At 52.9% G+C, this 15,578-nt stretch overlaps 1 protein-coding gene across 3 annotated transcripts in view; it reads left to right on the forward strand.

Moving 5' to 3' along the window:
* The window catches only part of LOC132391016 (autophagy-related protein 16-like), a 119,699-nt gene that overhangs the window by 74,687 nt on the left and 29,434 nt on the right, over positions 1 to 15,578 (forward strand). For all 3 annotated transcript variants that reach the window (XR_009511052.1, XM_059963627.1, XM_059963628.1), the window contains one exon: positions 5,437 to 5,586. Coding sequence is in view for 2 of the 3 variants with exons in the window: in XM_059963627.1 (XP_059819610.1) it covers positions 5,437 to 5,586 (150 nt within the window). In the remaining variant the exon portion in view is untranslated. The remainder of the gene's footprint in view (positions 1 to 5,436; positions 5,587 to 15,578) is intronic.

Below are 15,578 nucleotides of genomic sequence, written 5' to 3' on the forward strand. Positions count from 1 at the left end.
ATCTGTAAAGAGATCCCTCAATCAAGCACATCTTCCCCCCCCCCATCCCCCCATCTTTCCACTTTCTGCAGGGATCGCTCCCTACATGACTCCCTTGTCCACTTGTCCCTCCCCACTGATCTCCCTCCTGGCACTTATCCTTGCAAGCGGAACAAGTGCTACACCTGCCCCTACACCTCCTCCCTCACTACCATTCAGGGCCCCAAACAGTCCTTCCAGGTGAGGTGACACTTCACCTGTGAGTCTGTTGGGATCATCTACTGTGTCCAGTGCTGCAGATGTAGTGTAGCCCCCTGTAGTATTGGTGAGAGCTGAAGCAGATTGGGAGACCACTTCACCCAGCACCTAATATCTGTCTGCCAGGAAAAGCAGAAGTATTGGCAGAAGACATTGAAGTGTGTTTAGTGAGTGGAGGTGTTGATCAGCCTTACTGCTTGGGGAAAGTAACTGATTTTGAGCCTGGTGGTCCTGGTGTGGATGCTACGTAGCCTCCTCCCTGATGGGAATGGGACAAACAGTCTGTGAGCAGGGTGGGTGGGATCCTTCATGATGGTACTGGCCCTTTTCAAGCTCCTTTCTGTATATGTGTCCTTGACGGTGAGTAGGCTGGTGCTGATAATATATTTGGCAGTTTTGACTAGTCATTGTAGAGATTTCCTGTCTGATGCAATGCAGCTTCCGTACCGTGCAGAGATGTAGTTGTTGGGACGCTCTCTACTGCACTTCTATAGAATAACACCAGGTGATTAGTGAATTTAGATAAGGGAGGGCTGGTGGGCGGATGGGACAGTTAGGGAAGAGGATCGGGGACCCAGTGGACTGAAGGTTTGCATGAAACATAGATGGGGAGGAGAAAATAGTTGGGTAATGGGAGAGTGGGGGTTACAGAATGAACCTTGAAGCAAAGGAGACTGAGAAATGTTATGGAGGAATGTTTTCTTGTGTGGGGCTAGGTAGGGTGACTGAGTCCTAGAAAAGTACAAGATTAATTACACGAGTCTTAACAGTGTGGACAAACAGAGTGGGGCCCATGTCTATAGATCTCTTAAAGTCACTGAGCAAGCTGATAGGGTGGTTAAGAAGGTGTATGGTATGTTGGCATTCATTATCCAGCCAATTGAGTTCACTAGGTAATGTTGCAGCTCCATGAAACTCTGGTTAGACCACTCTGGTTGGAATATTGTGACCAGTTCTGGTCAAGCCTCTCTGGAAGCTTTAGAGTGGATGCAGAGGAGGTTTACCAGGATGCATAATGCCAGTGATGTGGGTTCAATTCCCACCATGGTCTGTAAGGAGTTTGTACCTTCTCCCTGTCACCTCATTGGTTCACTCCTGCATTCCAAAGATGTATGGGTTGGCAGATTAATTGGCCGTGTGGGCTCATTGGGCCGAAAGGGCCAGTTACCAAGCTCTATCGTTAAATAAATAAGTAAAGTTGCTTCTACTGTTCTTATTAAACCTTTAACTTCTGACCTTACAACCACATTCTGATTTTCCCAGTATATTAAAAAAATGCTCACCCTATCTATGCCCCTCATGATTGGATACAAGTCTATTAAGATGAGATTTCAATCTCCTGCCCTCTAAGGAGTAAAGTCCCAGTCTGTCTATCATCGGTAAAGCTCTCCCCACCACTGAGCACATCTATACGGAGCATTGTTGCAGGAAAGCAGCGTCCACCATCAATGACCCCCACCACCCAGGCTACACACTGTTCACTGCTGCCATCAGGAAGAAGACACGGGAGCCTCAGGACCCACCACCAGGTTCAGGAACAGTTATCACCCCTCAACCATCGGGTTCTTGAAACAAAGGGGATAACCACTCAACTTCACTCACCCCATCACTGAAATGTTTCCAGACCAATGGATTCACTTTCAAGGGCTCTTCATCTCGTTCTTGACATTAATTGTTTTTTAAATTATTATTGTTATTTTGTTTTTGTTCGCTTTTTGCATTTGCACGTTTTGTTGTCCTTTGCACATTGGCTGTTTATCTATCTTGTTGTACGTTGATTCTCCCCCTCCCCTTTCCTTCATTTCCCTCTCTCACCTGCCCATCGCCTCCCTCTGGCTCTCCTCCCCCTTTTCTTTCTTCCATGGCCTTCTGACCTCTCCTGTCAGATTCCCCCTTCTCCAGCCCCGTATCTCTTTCAATAATCAACTTCCCAGCTCTTTACTTCACCCCTCCCGGTTTCACCTATCTCCTTGTATTTCTTCCTCTCCTCCCCCTATCTTCTAATACTGACCCCTCATCTTTTTCTCCAGTCCTGATGAAGGTAGTCAGCCGGAAAGATCGCCTGTTTACTCTTTTCCATGGATGCTGCCAATTCCTCCAGCATCTTGTGTGTTGTTTACATTGATTCCATTGTGTTTCTTTGTGTTACTGTGAATGCCCGCAAGAGAATGAATCTCAGGGTGTATATAGTGAACAGATTTATTATGTATTTAGAGATACAGCGCGATAAGAGGCCCTCCCAGCTCGATAAGCCTGTGCCATCCAATTGCCCCCATAATATATGTACTTAAAAAAATAAATTTACTTTCAACTTTCAACTCCAGCCCCGCTACCCCCATAACTCAGTCTCTTTAGTCCTAGAAGCATTCTGGTTAATCACACAGTCTTTTTTCCCAGGGAAGTGAAATCGAGAACCATAGGACATGGGTTTATCTTTCCTACTAAATGCAATAAGCATGCACAACAGTTCATCTCTGTGTGACAGGAAAACACACATCATAGTACAACAGTCTCTGCTTTTTATTGCACAGTGGTAAATTATTGTATTATTATTCTGTACTTTATTAGTTAATATTCTTATTGCTAAGTGTGTTTTTAAATATTGTTGCTGTAACAAAATAATTACCCACTCAGGATCACTAAGTTGTTATTATTATTATTATTATTAGAGGGGAGAGATTTAACAGAAACCTGAGGGGCAACATTTATTACACACTGGGTGGTCCATATATGGAACAAGCTGCCAGGGGAAGTGGTTGAGGGAGGTACAACACTTACTCATTTTTCAAACTTTTTATTGATTTTCAAATAAAGAATATACAAATCAGAGGAGGAGTTTAGCAAGTAGATAATATAAAAGACATATAAACAGCAATAATAAAAAAGTATATAATGTCAAAATCATAGCTAAAATATTATGCTGTTATATATACAATGGTTTAAACTAAATTACAACTCATAGCAATCATTAAAAAAAGATTGGAAATTTTATTGATAAAGGAAAATACACTAAACTGAAACAAAAAAAAAGAAAGAAAAAGAAAGATTGGGCAGTCCAATTGAGGAGAAAATTTTAAAAAAAGAGGGGAAAAAAACATCCTTCCAGTCATCTCCGAACCTTCACGGATAAGGATTTTCCCCAAAGAGAATAAAGAAAAATAAATAAATTAAATCGTGAAAATATTGAATAGTCACCAGACTTGTTCAAAATTAAAGGATGTATCAAATGTCCGGCTTCTAATTTTCTCCAAGCTTAGACATGACATAATGGAGGAGAGCCAATAGAAAACAGTAGGTGGATTAGATTCTTTCCAGTGTAGCAAGATAGCTCTCCTAGCCAGTAAAGTTGAAAAAGCTATCACATGTTGGGCGGAAGCAGACACTTTGCTTGCTTCCTCTGGAATAATCCCAAAAATTGCTGTAAGTGGATTAGGTTGAACATTCACATCTATAACTTTAGATAATATTCCAAACACATCCCTCCAAAAATTGTTTAAACTTAGACATGACCAAAACATATGAGTTAAAGTAGCCACTTCCGCATTACATCTGTCACTAACAGGGCTTATATTAGGAAAAATATGCGCCAATTTATCTTTGGACATATGGGACCTGTGTACTATCTTAAACTGAATTAAGATAGGTGTGCGCAGATAGATGAATTATTGACTAAATAATAAATTTTACTCCATTGATTATCTGAGAGTGAATGTTGAAGTTCTACTTCCCAGGAGTGTTGAACCCTATCATTACGGGACATGCGCGCATTCATTAACTGCTTATAAATGATAGCTATTAATCGTTTTTGTAAAGGTTTAAACTGAAAAATAGCATAAGCCAAATTTAAAGAGCAGGCCAAGGGGTAATTCGGTAAAAAAAATCACGTAAAAAATTCCTAACCTGTAAATATCTGAAAAAACGTGTATTAGAGATGTCATGGTGGGAAGTGGGAAGTTGTGACCAAGTGCTGGGGGGGGGGGGGGGGGGTGGAAGGTGTGATCTGCTGTGGGCAAAATAACAACATGTAAGTGGGAAAGGGAGACCAGGGGTAACCAGGTGTGGGGGGAGTATGGACCTGGTGTGAGGGGGAAGGTGTAATCCATTAACTGTGAAAAAGACATTAAACAGTCTTGTAAAAACAAATCTAAAAAAGTTTTTATTCCCTTAATTTTCCATGTTAAAAAGGCCTTATCCAAAGTTGATGGTTTAAAAAAGAAATTAGAATAAATATTACTAGAAAGTAGAAAATCATTTAATTCAAAAAATCTACGAAACTGAAACCAAATTTTTAAAGTATGTTTAACAATAGGGTTGACAGCTTGTCTACCTATTCTGGAGAGCGAAAACGGAAGGGGAGCTCCTAATAAAGAAGCTAACGAAAACCCCATTACTGAATTGTCCTCCAACTGGAACCATGAAGGGAGATCTTGGTCGTCTATATCATAAATCCAAAAAGTAATATACGAATATTAATTGCTCAATAATAAAATCTGAAGTTTGGTAAAGCCAGTCCAACTTTTTTTGGTACAACACTTACTGCCCGTTATGCAGCTGGCGTTAAGGGCAGCAGTGAAGGTCGCCCATCTCTGGCGGTGATCAGGGCTTTCTGCTTTATCTCAGTAGCTTGCTCTCGGTTTTCACTACTGTCAGTCATGTAAGTCTCTGGTGGGGGCTCGGGAATACTGTCGCTCAGATGTAGGAAGTTTCTTCATTGCTGTTTCTGTAGCAGTTTTGTTTGACCAGTCAGGGTTGTTAGCCTTGAGCCAAACGCCCAAACCTGGAGGACCGGTAGACCACTCTTAGTCTGGCCTCTACCCTTTGACCTGTTCGGCATGGGTGACCCTACCAAGAGCCAAAGCATAAAGCCCAGACTCCAGCCAACATAACTTTCCAGGCCATTGAGGCACACAAGCCTCCAAACCTAATGATGAGGTTGTGGTCATCTTGGAAGAGGCAGCTACGATGACACTTGGACATGGGGAGGAAGGGGCTAGAGCAGGGATTCCCATTTCAGCATGAGACCGATTAGCCTACTTGCCCGTCGTACGCCCTTGGAACGTGGGGGAATCTGGAGCACCAGGAGGAAACCCATGCGGTCATGGGGTGAATCGAACCCGTGTCACTCGTGCTGTTAAACACTAGGCTAACCTCTTCGCTACTGGGACGCCTTCATTCATACTGTTGGTCATTTCTGCTCAGGTCGGGAGTCCAGACTGACGCCATCGTACTGCAGGGGAAGGTGACATCCTTAGACATCAACCAGGACCGGACGCAGCTGCTCGGTTGCTCTCGGGATGACCTCCTGAGTGTGGTCGATTTGCGGATGAACAGGGTCACGAAGGAGCTCAGGTAGGAAATGTCCTGGGACCACCCCATAGGACGAGTGTCTGGGACTGATCTTCCCCCACACCACGAGTGTCCATCTGTGTCTGGGATTGTGTTGGGACTTCACTGGCAGAGGTTTCTTGGAAAGCATGCAGAGGGAGTTTGCAGAAAAGGACAATATTTACCTTTCCAGCAGTTGGTTTTCTTCCATGGTCAAACCCAGTCCAACAGGGGGCAGCTCTCAGACTCCTCTGCATTGTTGGGAATCCCTACCAATCACCCCACAATCTCTTTGATTCACGACCATCAGGACTGGGGAACAGGAGCATCAGGATGAGGACTGCCATAGTGTGTAACAGCTTCTTCCCTCGGGCTGTGACCCTGCCACCCCTAAGGTTTCGTCATTAGGACAGTGAGCTGGTTCCTGTTACCCTGTGCTGCACACTGCATGTGTTTTGAATTGTATTAACTCAGTCGTGGTGATATTTTGTTTTATGTGCTGTGTGAAAGGTAGATATTGAGTGTGTGCTGTGATCCAGCGGAAAGTTATTTCGTTTGGCGGTATATATCAGATGACAATAAACTCGAACTTGAAGCTCCTTGTACCTATCCCGACTCCAGGGTGCCACCAATGATCCTCAGTCTACTGTCCCCTGACCACATCTTCTCTGGAAATCTTAAACAAAATTATTCAACAGATGCTGCCATTCTTGGGCAACAAACACAAAATATTGGAGCAACTCAGCAAGTCAGGCAGCGTCTGTGGAGAGGAATAAACGGTTGATGTTTTAGGTCGAGGCCCTTCCTCAGGACTGGAAGGAAAGGGGGCCGAAGCCAGAATAAGAAGGTGGGGGAGGTGATGGAGACCAAGCTGAAAGGTGATAGGTGAAGAGAAGGTGTGACCGGTGTGTGGGAATGGGTGACTAGGTGAGGGCAAAGGTGTGGGGGAAGATGAGACCGGGTGGGAGGGAAAGGTGTGGGAAGTTGTGACCAAGTGCTGGGGGGGAGGGGGCGGGGTGGAAGGTGTGATCTGCTGTGGGCAAAGGTAACAACATGTGAGTGGGAAGGGGAGACCAGGTGTGAGGGGAAAGGTATGACCCGGTGTGAGGGTGAAGGTGTGACTAGGTGAAGGTGAGACCAGGTGTGAGGGGGAAGGTGTGACCCGGTGTGAGGGTGAAGGTGTGACTAGGTGAAGGTGAGACCAGGTGTGAGGGGGAAGGTGTGACCCGGTGTGAGGGTGAAGGTGTGACCAGGTGTGAGGGTGAAGGTGTGACCAGGTGTGAGGGTGAAGGTGAGACCCGGTGTGAGGGTGAAGGTGTGACCAGGTGTGAGGGTGAAGGTGAGACCAGGTGTGAGGGTGAAGGTGTGACCCGGTGTGAGGGTGAAGGTGAGACCCGGTGTGAGGGTGAAGGTGTGACCCGGTGTGAGGGGGAAGGTGTGACCCGGTGTGAGGTGAAGGTGAGACCCGGTGTGAGGGTGATGGTGAGACCAGGTGTGAGGGTGAAGGTGTGACTCGGTGTGAGGGTGAAGGTGTGACCAGGTGTGAGGGTGAAGGTGTGACCAGGTGTGAGGGTGATGGTGAGACCAGGTGTGAGGGTGAAGGTGTGACCCGGTGTGAGGGTGAAGGTGTGACCAGGTGTGAGGTGAAGGTGAGACCCGGTGTGAGGGTGATGGTGTGACTCGGTGTGAGGGTGAAGGTGAGACCAGGTGTGAGGGTGAAGGTGTGACCAGGTGTGAGGGTGAAGGTGAGACCAGGTGTGAGGGTGAAGGTGTGACCAGGTGTGAGGGTGAAGGTGTGACTCGGTGTGAGGGTGAAGGTGTGACCAGGTGTGAGGGTGAAGGTGTGACCAGGTGTGAGGGTGAAGGTGAGACTCGGTGTGAGGGTGAAGGTGTGACTCGGTGTGAGGGTGAAGGTGTGACTCGGTGTGAGGGTGAAGGTGAGACCCGGTGTGAGGGTGAAGGTGTGACTCGGTGTGAGGGTGAAGGTGTGACCAGGTGTGAGGGTGAAGGTGTGACCAGGTGTGAGGGTGATGGTGAGACCAGGTGTGAGGGTGATGGTGAGACCCGGTGTGAGGGTGAAGGTGTGACCCGGTGTGAGGGTGAAGGTGTGACCAGGTGTGAGGGTGATGGTGAGACCCGGTGTGAGGGTGAAGGTGTGACCAGGTGTGAGGGTGAAGGTGTGACCCGGTGTGAGGGTGAAGGTGTGACCAGGTGTGAGGGTGAAGGTGTGACCAGGTGTGAGGGTGAAGGTGTGACCCGGTGTGAGGGTGAAGGTGTGACCAGGTGTGAGGGTGAAGGTGAGACCAGGTGTGAGGGTGAAGGTGTGACCAGGTGTGAGGGTGAAGGTGAGACCAGGTGTGAGGGTGAAGGTGTGACTAGGTGAAGGTGTGAGCAGGTGTGAGTGTGAAGGTGTGACCAGGTGTGAGGTGAAGGTGAGACCAGGTGTGAGGGTGAAGGTGTGACCAGGTGTGAGGTGAAGGTGAGACCAGGTGTGAGGGTGAAGGTGTGACTAGGTGAAGGTGTGACCAGGTGTGAGGGTGAAGGTGTGACCAGGTGTGAGGTGAAGGTGAGACCAGGTGTGAGGGTGAAGGTGTGACTAGGTGAAGGTGTGACCAGGTGTGAGGGTGAAGGTGTGACCAGGTGTGAGGGTGAAGGTGTGACCAGGTGTGAGGGTGAAGGTGTGACCAGGTGTGAGGGTGAAGGTGTGACCAGGTGTGAGGTGAAGGTGTGACCAGGTGTGAGGGTGAAGGTGTGACCAGGTGTGAGGTGAAGGTGAGACCAGGTGTGAGGGTGAAGGTGTGACTAGGTGAAGGTGTGACCAGGTGTGAGGGTGAAGGTGTGACCAGGTGTGAGGGTGAAGGTGTGACCAGGTGTGAGGGTGAAGGTGTGACCAGGTGTGAGGTGAAGGTGTGACCAGGTGTGAGGGTGAAGGTGTGACCAGGTGTGAGGGTGAAGGTGTGACCAGGTGTGAGGTGAAGGTGTGACTCGGTGTGAGGGTGAAGGTGTGACCAGGTGTGAGGGTGAAGGTGAGACCAGGTGTGAGGGTGAAGGTGTGACCAGGTGTGAGGGTGAAGGTGAGACCAGGTGTGAGGGTGAAGGTGTGACCAGGTGTGAGGGTGAAGGTGTGACCCGGTGTGAGGGTGAAGGTGTGACCAGGTGTGAGGGTGAAGGTGTGACCCGGTGTGAGGGTGAAGGTGAGACCAGGTGTGAGGGTGAAGGTGAGACCAGGTGTGAGTGTGAAGGTGTGACCAGGTGTGAGGTGAAGGTGAGACCAGGTGTGAGGGTGAAGGTGTGACTAGGTGAAGGTGTGACCAGGTGTGAGTGTGAAGGTGTGACCAGGTGTGAGGTGAAGGTGAGACCAGGTGTGAGGGTGAAGGTGTGACCCGGTGTGAGGGTGAAGGTGTGACCCGGTGTGAGGGTGAAGGTGTGACCAGGTGTGAGGGTGAAGGTGAGACCAGGTGTGAGGGTGAAGGTGTGACTCGGTGTGAGGGTGAAGGTGTGACCAGGTGTGAGGTGAAGGTGAGACCCGGTGTGAGGGTGAAGGTGTGACTAGGTGAAGGTGTGACCAGGTGTGAGTGTGAAGGTGTGACCAGGTGTGAGGTGAAGGTGAGACCAGGTGTGAGGGTGAAGGTGTGACTAGGTGAAGGTGTGACCAGGTGTGAGTGTGAAGGTGTGACCAGGTGTGAGGTGAAGGTGAGACCAGGTGTGAGGGTGAAGGTGTGACCCGGTGTGAGGGTGAAGGTGTGACCCGGTGTGAGGGTGAAGGTGTGACCAGGTGTGAGGGTGAAGGTGAGACCAGGTGTGAGGGTGAAGGTGTGACTCGGTGTGAGGGTGAAGGTGTGACCCGGTGTGAGGGTGAAGGTGAGACCAGGTGTGAGGGTGAAGGTGTGACCCGGTGTGAGGGTGAAGGTGTGACCCGGTGTGAGGGTGAAGGTGTGACTCGGTGTGAGGGTGAAGGTGTGACCAGGTGTGAGGGTGAAGGTATGACCAGGTGTGAGGGTGAAGGTGAGACCCGGTGTGAGGGTGAAGGTGTGACTCGGTGTGAGGGTGAAGGTGTGACTCGGTGTGAGGGTGAAGGTATGACCAGGTGTGAGGGTGAAGGTGAGACCCGGTGTGAGGGTGAAGGTGTGACCCGGTGTGAGGGTGAAGGTGTGACTCGGTGTGAGGGTGAAGGTGTGACCCGGTGTGAGGGTGAAGGTGTGACCAGGTGTGAGGGTGAAGGTGTGACCCGGTGTGAGGGTGAAGCTGTGACCCGGTGTGAGGGTGAAGGTGAGACTCGGTGTGAGGGTGAAGGTGAGACCCGGTGTGAGGGTGAAGGTGTGACCCGGTGTGAGGGTGAAGGTGAGACCAGGTGTGAGGGTGAAGGTGTGACCAGGTGTGAGGGTGAAGGTGTGACCCGGTGTGAGGGTGAAGGTGAGACTCGGTGTGAGGGTGAAGGTGTGACCCGGTGTGAGGGTGAAGGTGAGACCAGGTGTGAGGGTGATGGTGAGACCAGGTGTGAGGGTGAAGGTGTGACCAGGTGTGAGGTGAAGGTGTGACCAGGTGTGAGGGTGAAGGTGAGACCCAGTGTGAGGGTGAAGGTGTGACCAGGTGTGAGGGTGAAGGTGAGACCAGGTGTGAGGGGGAAGGTGTGACCCGGTGTGAGGGTGAAGGTGAGACCAGGTGTGAGGGTGAAGGTGTGACCCGGTGTGAGGGTGAAGGTGAGACCAGGTGTGAGGGTGAAGGTGTGACCCGGTGTGAGGGTGAAGGTGTGACCAGGTGTGAGGGTGAAGGTGAGACCAGGTGTGAGGGTGAAGGTGAGACCAGGTGTGAGGGTGAAGGTGTGACTAGGTGAAGGTGTGACCAGGTGTGAGTGTGAAGGTGTGACCAGGTGTGAGGTGAAGGTGAGACCAGGTGTGAGGGTGAAGGTGTGACCCGGTGTGAGGGTGAAGGTGTGACCCGGTGTGAGGGTGAAGGTGTGACCAGGTGTGAGGGTGAAGGTGAGACCAGGTGTGAGGGTGAAGGTGTGACTCGGTGTGAGGGTGAAGGTGTGACCCGGTGTGAGGGTGAAGGTGAGACCAGGTGTGAGGGTGAAGGTGTGACCCGGTGTGAGGGTGAAGGTGTGACCCGGTGTGAGGGTGAAGGTGTGACTCGGTGTGAGGGTGAAGGTGTGACCAGGTGTGAGGGTGAAGGTATGACCAGGTGTGAGGGTGAAGGTGAGACCCGGTGTGAGGGTGAAGGTGTGACTCGGTGTGAGGGTGAAGGTGTGACTCGGTGTGAGGGTGAAGGTATGACCAGGTGTGAGGGTGAAGGTGAGACCCGGTGTGAGGGTGAAGGTGTGACCCGGTGTGAGGGTGAAGGTGTGACTCGGTGTGAGGGTGAAGGTGTGACCCGGTGTGAGGGTGAAGGTGTGACCAGGTGTGAGGGTGAAGGTGTGACCCGGTGTGAGGGTGAAGCTGTGACCCGGTGTGAGGGTGAAGGTGAGACTCGGTGTGAGGGTGAAGGTGAGACCCGGTGTGAGGGTGAAGGTGTGACCCGGTGTGAGGGTGAAGGTGAGACCAGGTGTGAGGGTGAAGGTGTGACCAGGTGTGAGGGTGAAGGTGTGACCCGGTGTGAGGGTGAAGGTGAGACTCGGTGTGAGGGTGAAGGTGTGACCCGGTGTGAGGGTGAAGGTGAGACCAGGTGTGAGGGTGATGGTGAGACCAGGTGTGAGGGTGAAGGTGTGACCAGGTGTGAGGTGAAGGTGTGACCAGGTGTGAGGGTGAAGGTGAGACCCAGTGTGAGGGTGAAGGTGTGACCAGGTGTGAGGGTGAAGGTGAGACCAGGTGTGAGGGGGAAGGTGTGACCCGGTGTGAGGGTGAAGGTGAGACCAGGTGTGAGGGTGAAGGTGTGACCCGGTGTGAGGGTGAAGGTGAGACCAGGTGTGAGGGTGAAGGTGTGACCCGGTGTGAGGGTGAAGGTGTGACCCGGTGTGAGGGTGAAGGTGAGACCAGGTGTGAGGGTGAAGGTGAGACCAGGTGTGAGGGTGAAGGTGAGACCAGGTGTGAGGGTGATGGTGTGACCCGGTGTGAGGGTGAAGGTGTGACTCGGTGTGAGGGTGAAGGTGAGACCCGGTGTGAGGGTGAAGGTGAGACCCGGTGTGAGGGTGAAGGTGTGACCCGGTGTGAGGGTGAAGGTGAGACCAGGTGTGAGGGTGAAGGTGTGACCAGGTGTGAGGGTGAAGGTGAGACCAGGTGTGAGGGTGAAGGTGAGACCCGGTGTGAGGGTGAAGGTGTGACCAGGTGTGAGGGTGAAGGTGAGACCCGGTGTGAGGGTGAAGGTGTGACCCGGTGTGAGGGTGAAGGTGTGACCAGGTGTGAGGGTGAAGGTGTGACCCGGTGTGAGGGTGAAGGTGAGACCAGGTGTGAGGGTGAAGGTGTGACCCGGTGTGAGGGTGAAGGTGAGACCAGGTGTGAGGGTGAAGGTGTGACCCGGTGTGAGGGTGAAGGTGTGACTCGGTGTGAGGGTGAAGGTGAGACCAGGTGTGAGGGTGAAGGTGTGACCCGGTGTGAGGGTGAAGGTGTGACCCGGTGTGAGGGTGAAGGTGAGACCAGGTGTGAGGGTGAAGGTGTGACCAGGTGTGAGGGTGAAGGTGAGACCCGGTGTGAGGGTGAAGGTGTGACCCGGTGTGAGGGTGAAGGTGTGACCCGGTGTGAGGGTGAAGGTGTGACTCGGTGTGAGGGTGAAGGTGAGACCCGGTGTGAGGGTGAAGGTGTGACCCGGTGTGAGGGTGAAGGTGTGACCCGGTGTGAGGGTGAAGGTGTGACCCGGTGTGAGGGTGATGGTGAGACCCGGTGTGAGGGTGAAGGTGTGACCAGGTGTGAGGGTGAAGGTGTGACCAGGTGTGAGGGTGAAGGTGTGACCCGGTGTGAGGGTGAAGGTGTGACCCGGTGTGAGGGTGAAGGTGTGACCAGGTGTGAGGGTGAAGGTGTGACCCGGTGTGAGGGTGAAGGTGTGACCCGGTGTGAGGGTGAAGGTGTGACCCGGTGTGAGGGTGAACGTGAGACCAGGTGTGAGGGTGAAGGTGAGACCCGGTGTGAGGGTGAAGGTGTGACCAGGTGTGAGGGTGAAGGTGTGACTCGGTGTGAGGGTGAAGGTGAGACCCGGTGTGAGGGTGAAGGTGTGACCCGGTGTGAGGGTGAAGGTGAGACCAGGTGTGAGGGTGAAGGTGAGACTCGGTGTGAGGGTGAAGGTGTGACCAGGTGTGAGGGTGAAGGTGTGACCCGGTGTGAGGGTGAAGGTGTGACTCGGTGTGAGGGTGAAGGTGTGACCAGGTGTGAGGGTGAAGGTGTGACCCGGAGTGAGGGTGAAGGTGAGACCAGGTGTGAGGGTGAAGGTGAGACCAGGTGTGAGGGTGAAGGTGTGACCAGGTGTGAGGGTGAAGGTGTGACCCGGTGTGAGGGGGAAGGTGTGACCAGGTGTGAGGGTGAAGGTGTGACCAGGTGTGAGGGTGAAGGTGAGACCAGGTGTGAGGGTGAAGGTGTGACCAGGTGTGAGGGTGAAGGTGTGACCCGGTGTGAGGGGGAAGGTGTGACCAGGTGTGAGGGTGAAGGTGTGACCAGGTGTGAGGGTGATGGTGTGACCCGGTGTGAGGGGGAAGGTGTGACCAGGTGTGAGGGTGAAGGTGAGACCAGGTGTGAGGGTGATGGTGTGACTCGGTGTGAGGGTGAAGGTGTGACCAGGTGTGAGGGTGAAGGTGTGACCCGGTGTGAGGGGGAAGGTGTGACCAGGTGTGAGGGTGAAGGTGTGACCCGGTGTGAGGGTGAAGGTGAGACCCGGTGTGAGGGTGAAGGTGTGACCAGGTGTGAGGGTGAAGGTGTGACCCGGTGTGAGGGTGAAGGTGAGACCAGGTGTGAGGGTGAAGGTGTGACCCGGTGTGAGGGTGAAGGTGAGACCAGGTGTGAGGGTGATGGTGTGACCCGGTGTGAGGGTGAAGGTGAGACCAGGTGTGAGGGTGAAGGTGTGACCAGGTGTGAGGGTGAAGGTGTGACCAGGTGTGAGGGTGAAGGTGTGACCAGGTGTGAGGGTGATGGTGTGACCAGGTGTGAGGGTGAAGGTGTGACCCGGTGTGAGGGTGAAGGTGAGACCCGGTGTGAGGGTGAAGGTGTGACCAGGTGTGAGGGTGAAGGTGTGACCAGGTGTGAGGGTGAAGGTGTGACCAGGTGTGAGGGTGAAGGTGTGACTCGGTGTGAGGGTGAAGGTGTGACCCGGTGTGAGGGTGAAGGTGAGACCAGGTGTGAGGGTGATGGTGAGACCAGGTGTGAGGGTGAAGGTGAGACCAGGTGTGAGGGTGAAGGTGTGACCAGGTGTGAGGGTGAAGGTGTGACCAGGTGTGAGGGTGAAGGTGTGACCAGGTGTGAGGGTGAAGGTGTGACCCGGTGTGAGGGTGAAGGTGTGACCCGGTGTGAGGGTGAAGGTGTGACCAGGTGTGAGGGTGAAGGTGTGACCAGGTGTGAGGGTGAAGGTGAGACCAGGTGTGAGGGGGAAGGTGTGACCAGGTGTGAGGGTGAAGGTGTGACCCGGTGTGAGGGTGAAGGTGAGACCCGGTGTGAGGGTGAAGGTGTGACCAGGTGTGAGGTGAAGGTGTGACCAGGTGTGAGGGTGATGGTGAGACCAGGTGTGAGGGTGAAGGTGAGACCAGGTGTGAGGGTGAAGGTGTGACCAGGTGTGAGGGTGAAGGTGAGACCCGGTGTGAGGGTGAAGGTGTGACTAGGTGAAGGTGTGACCAGGTGTGAGGGTGAAGGTGTGACTCGGTGTGAGGGTGAAGGTGTGACCAGGTGTGAGGGTGAAGGTGTGACCAGGTGTGAGGGTGAAGGTGTGACCAGGTGTGAGGGTGAAGGTGAGACCCGGTGTGAGGGTGAAGGTGTGACCCGGTGTGAGGGTGAAGGTGTGACCCGGTGTGAGGGTGAAGGTGTGACCAGGTGTGAGGGTGATGGTGAGACCAGGTGTGAGGGTGAAGGTGAGACCCGGTGTGAGGGTGAAGGTGAGACCCGGTGTGAGGGTGAAGGTGAGACCAGGTGTGAGGGTGAAGGTGTGACCAGGTGTGAGGGTGAAGGTGTGACCAGGTGTGAGGGTGAAGGTGACACCCGGTGTGAGGGTGAAGGTGTGACCAGGTGTGAGGGTGAAGGTGTGACCAGGTGTGAGGGTGAAGGTGTGACTCGGTGTGAGGGTGAAGGTGTGACCAGGTGTGAGGGTGAAGGTGAGACCCGGTGTGAGGGTGAAGGTGTGACCAGGTGTGAGGGTGATGGTGAGACCAGGTGTGAGGGTGAAGGTGTGACCCGGTGTGAGGGTGAAGGTGAGACCCGGTGTGAGGGTGAAGGTGTGACCAGGTGTGAGGGTGAAGGTGTGACCCGGTGTGAGGGTGAAGGTGTGACCCGGTGTGAGGGTGAAGGTGTGACCCGGTGTGAGGGTGAAGGTGTGACTCGGTGTGAGGGTGAAGGTGTGACCCGGTGTGAGGGTGAAGGTGTGACCCGGTGTGAGGGTGAAGGTGTGACTCGGTGTGAGGGTGAAGGTGAGACCAGGTGTGAGGGTGAAGGTGAGACCAGGTGTGAGGGTGAAGGTGTGACCAGGTGTGAGGGTGAAGGTGAGACCAGGTGTGAGGGTGAAGGTGTGACCAGGTGTGAGGGTGAAGGTGTGACTCGGTGTGAGGGTGAAGGTGTGACCAGGTGTGAGGGTGAAGGTGTGACCTGGTGAAGGTGTGACCCGGTGTGAGGGTGAAGGTGTGACCAGGTGTGAGGGTGAAGGTGTGACCTGGTGAAGGTGTGACCCGGTGTGAGGGTGAAGGTGTGACCCGGTGTGAGGGTGAAGGTGTGACCAGGTGTGAGGTGAAGGTGTGACCCGGTGTGAGGGTGAAGGTGAGACCAGGTGTGAGGGTGATGGTGTGACCAGGTGTGAGGGTGAAGGTGTGACCAGGTGTGAGGGTGAAGGTGAGACCCGGTGTGAGGGTGATGGTGTGACCAGGTGTGAGGGTGAAGGTGTGACCAGGTGTGAGGGTGAAG

This window comes from Hypanus sabinus, chromosome 3 (genome assembly GCF_030144855.1).
Source record: "Hypanus sabinus isolate sHypSab1 chromosome 3, sHypSab1.hap1, whole genome shotgun sequence".
Taxonomy (NCBI): domain Eukaryota; kingdom Metazoa; phylum Chordata; class Chondrichthyes; order Myliobatiformes; family Dasyatidae; genus Hypanus; species Hypanus sabinus.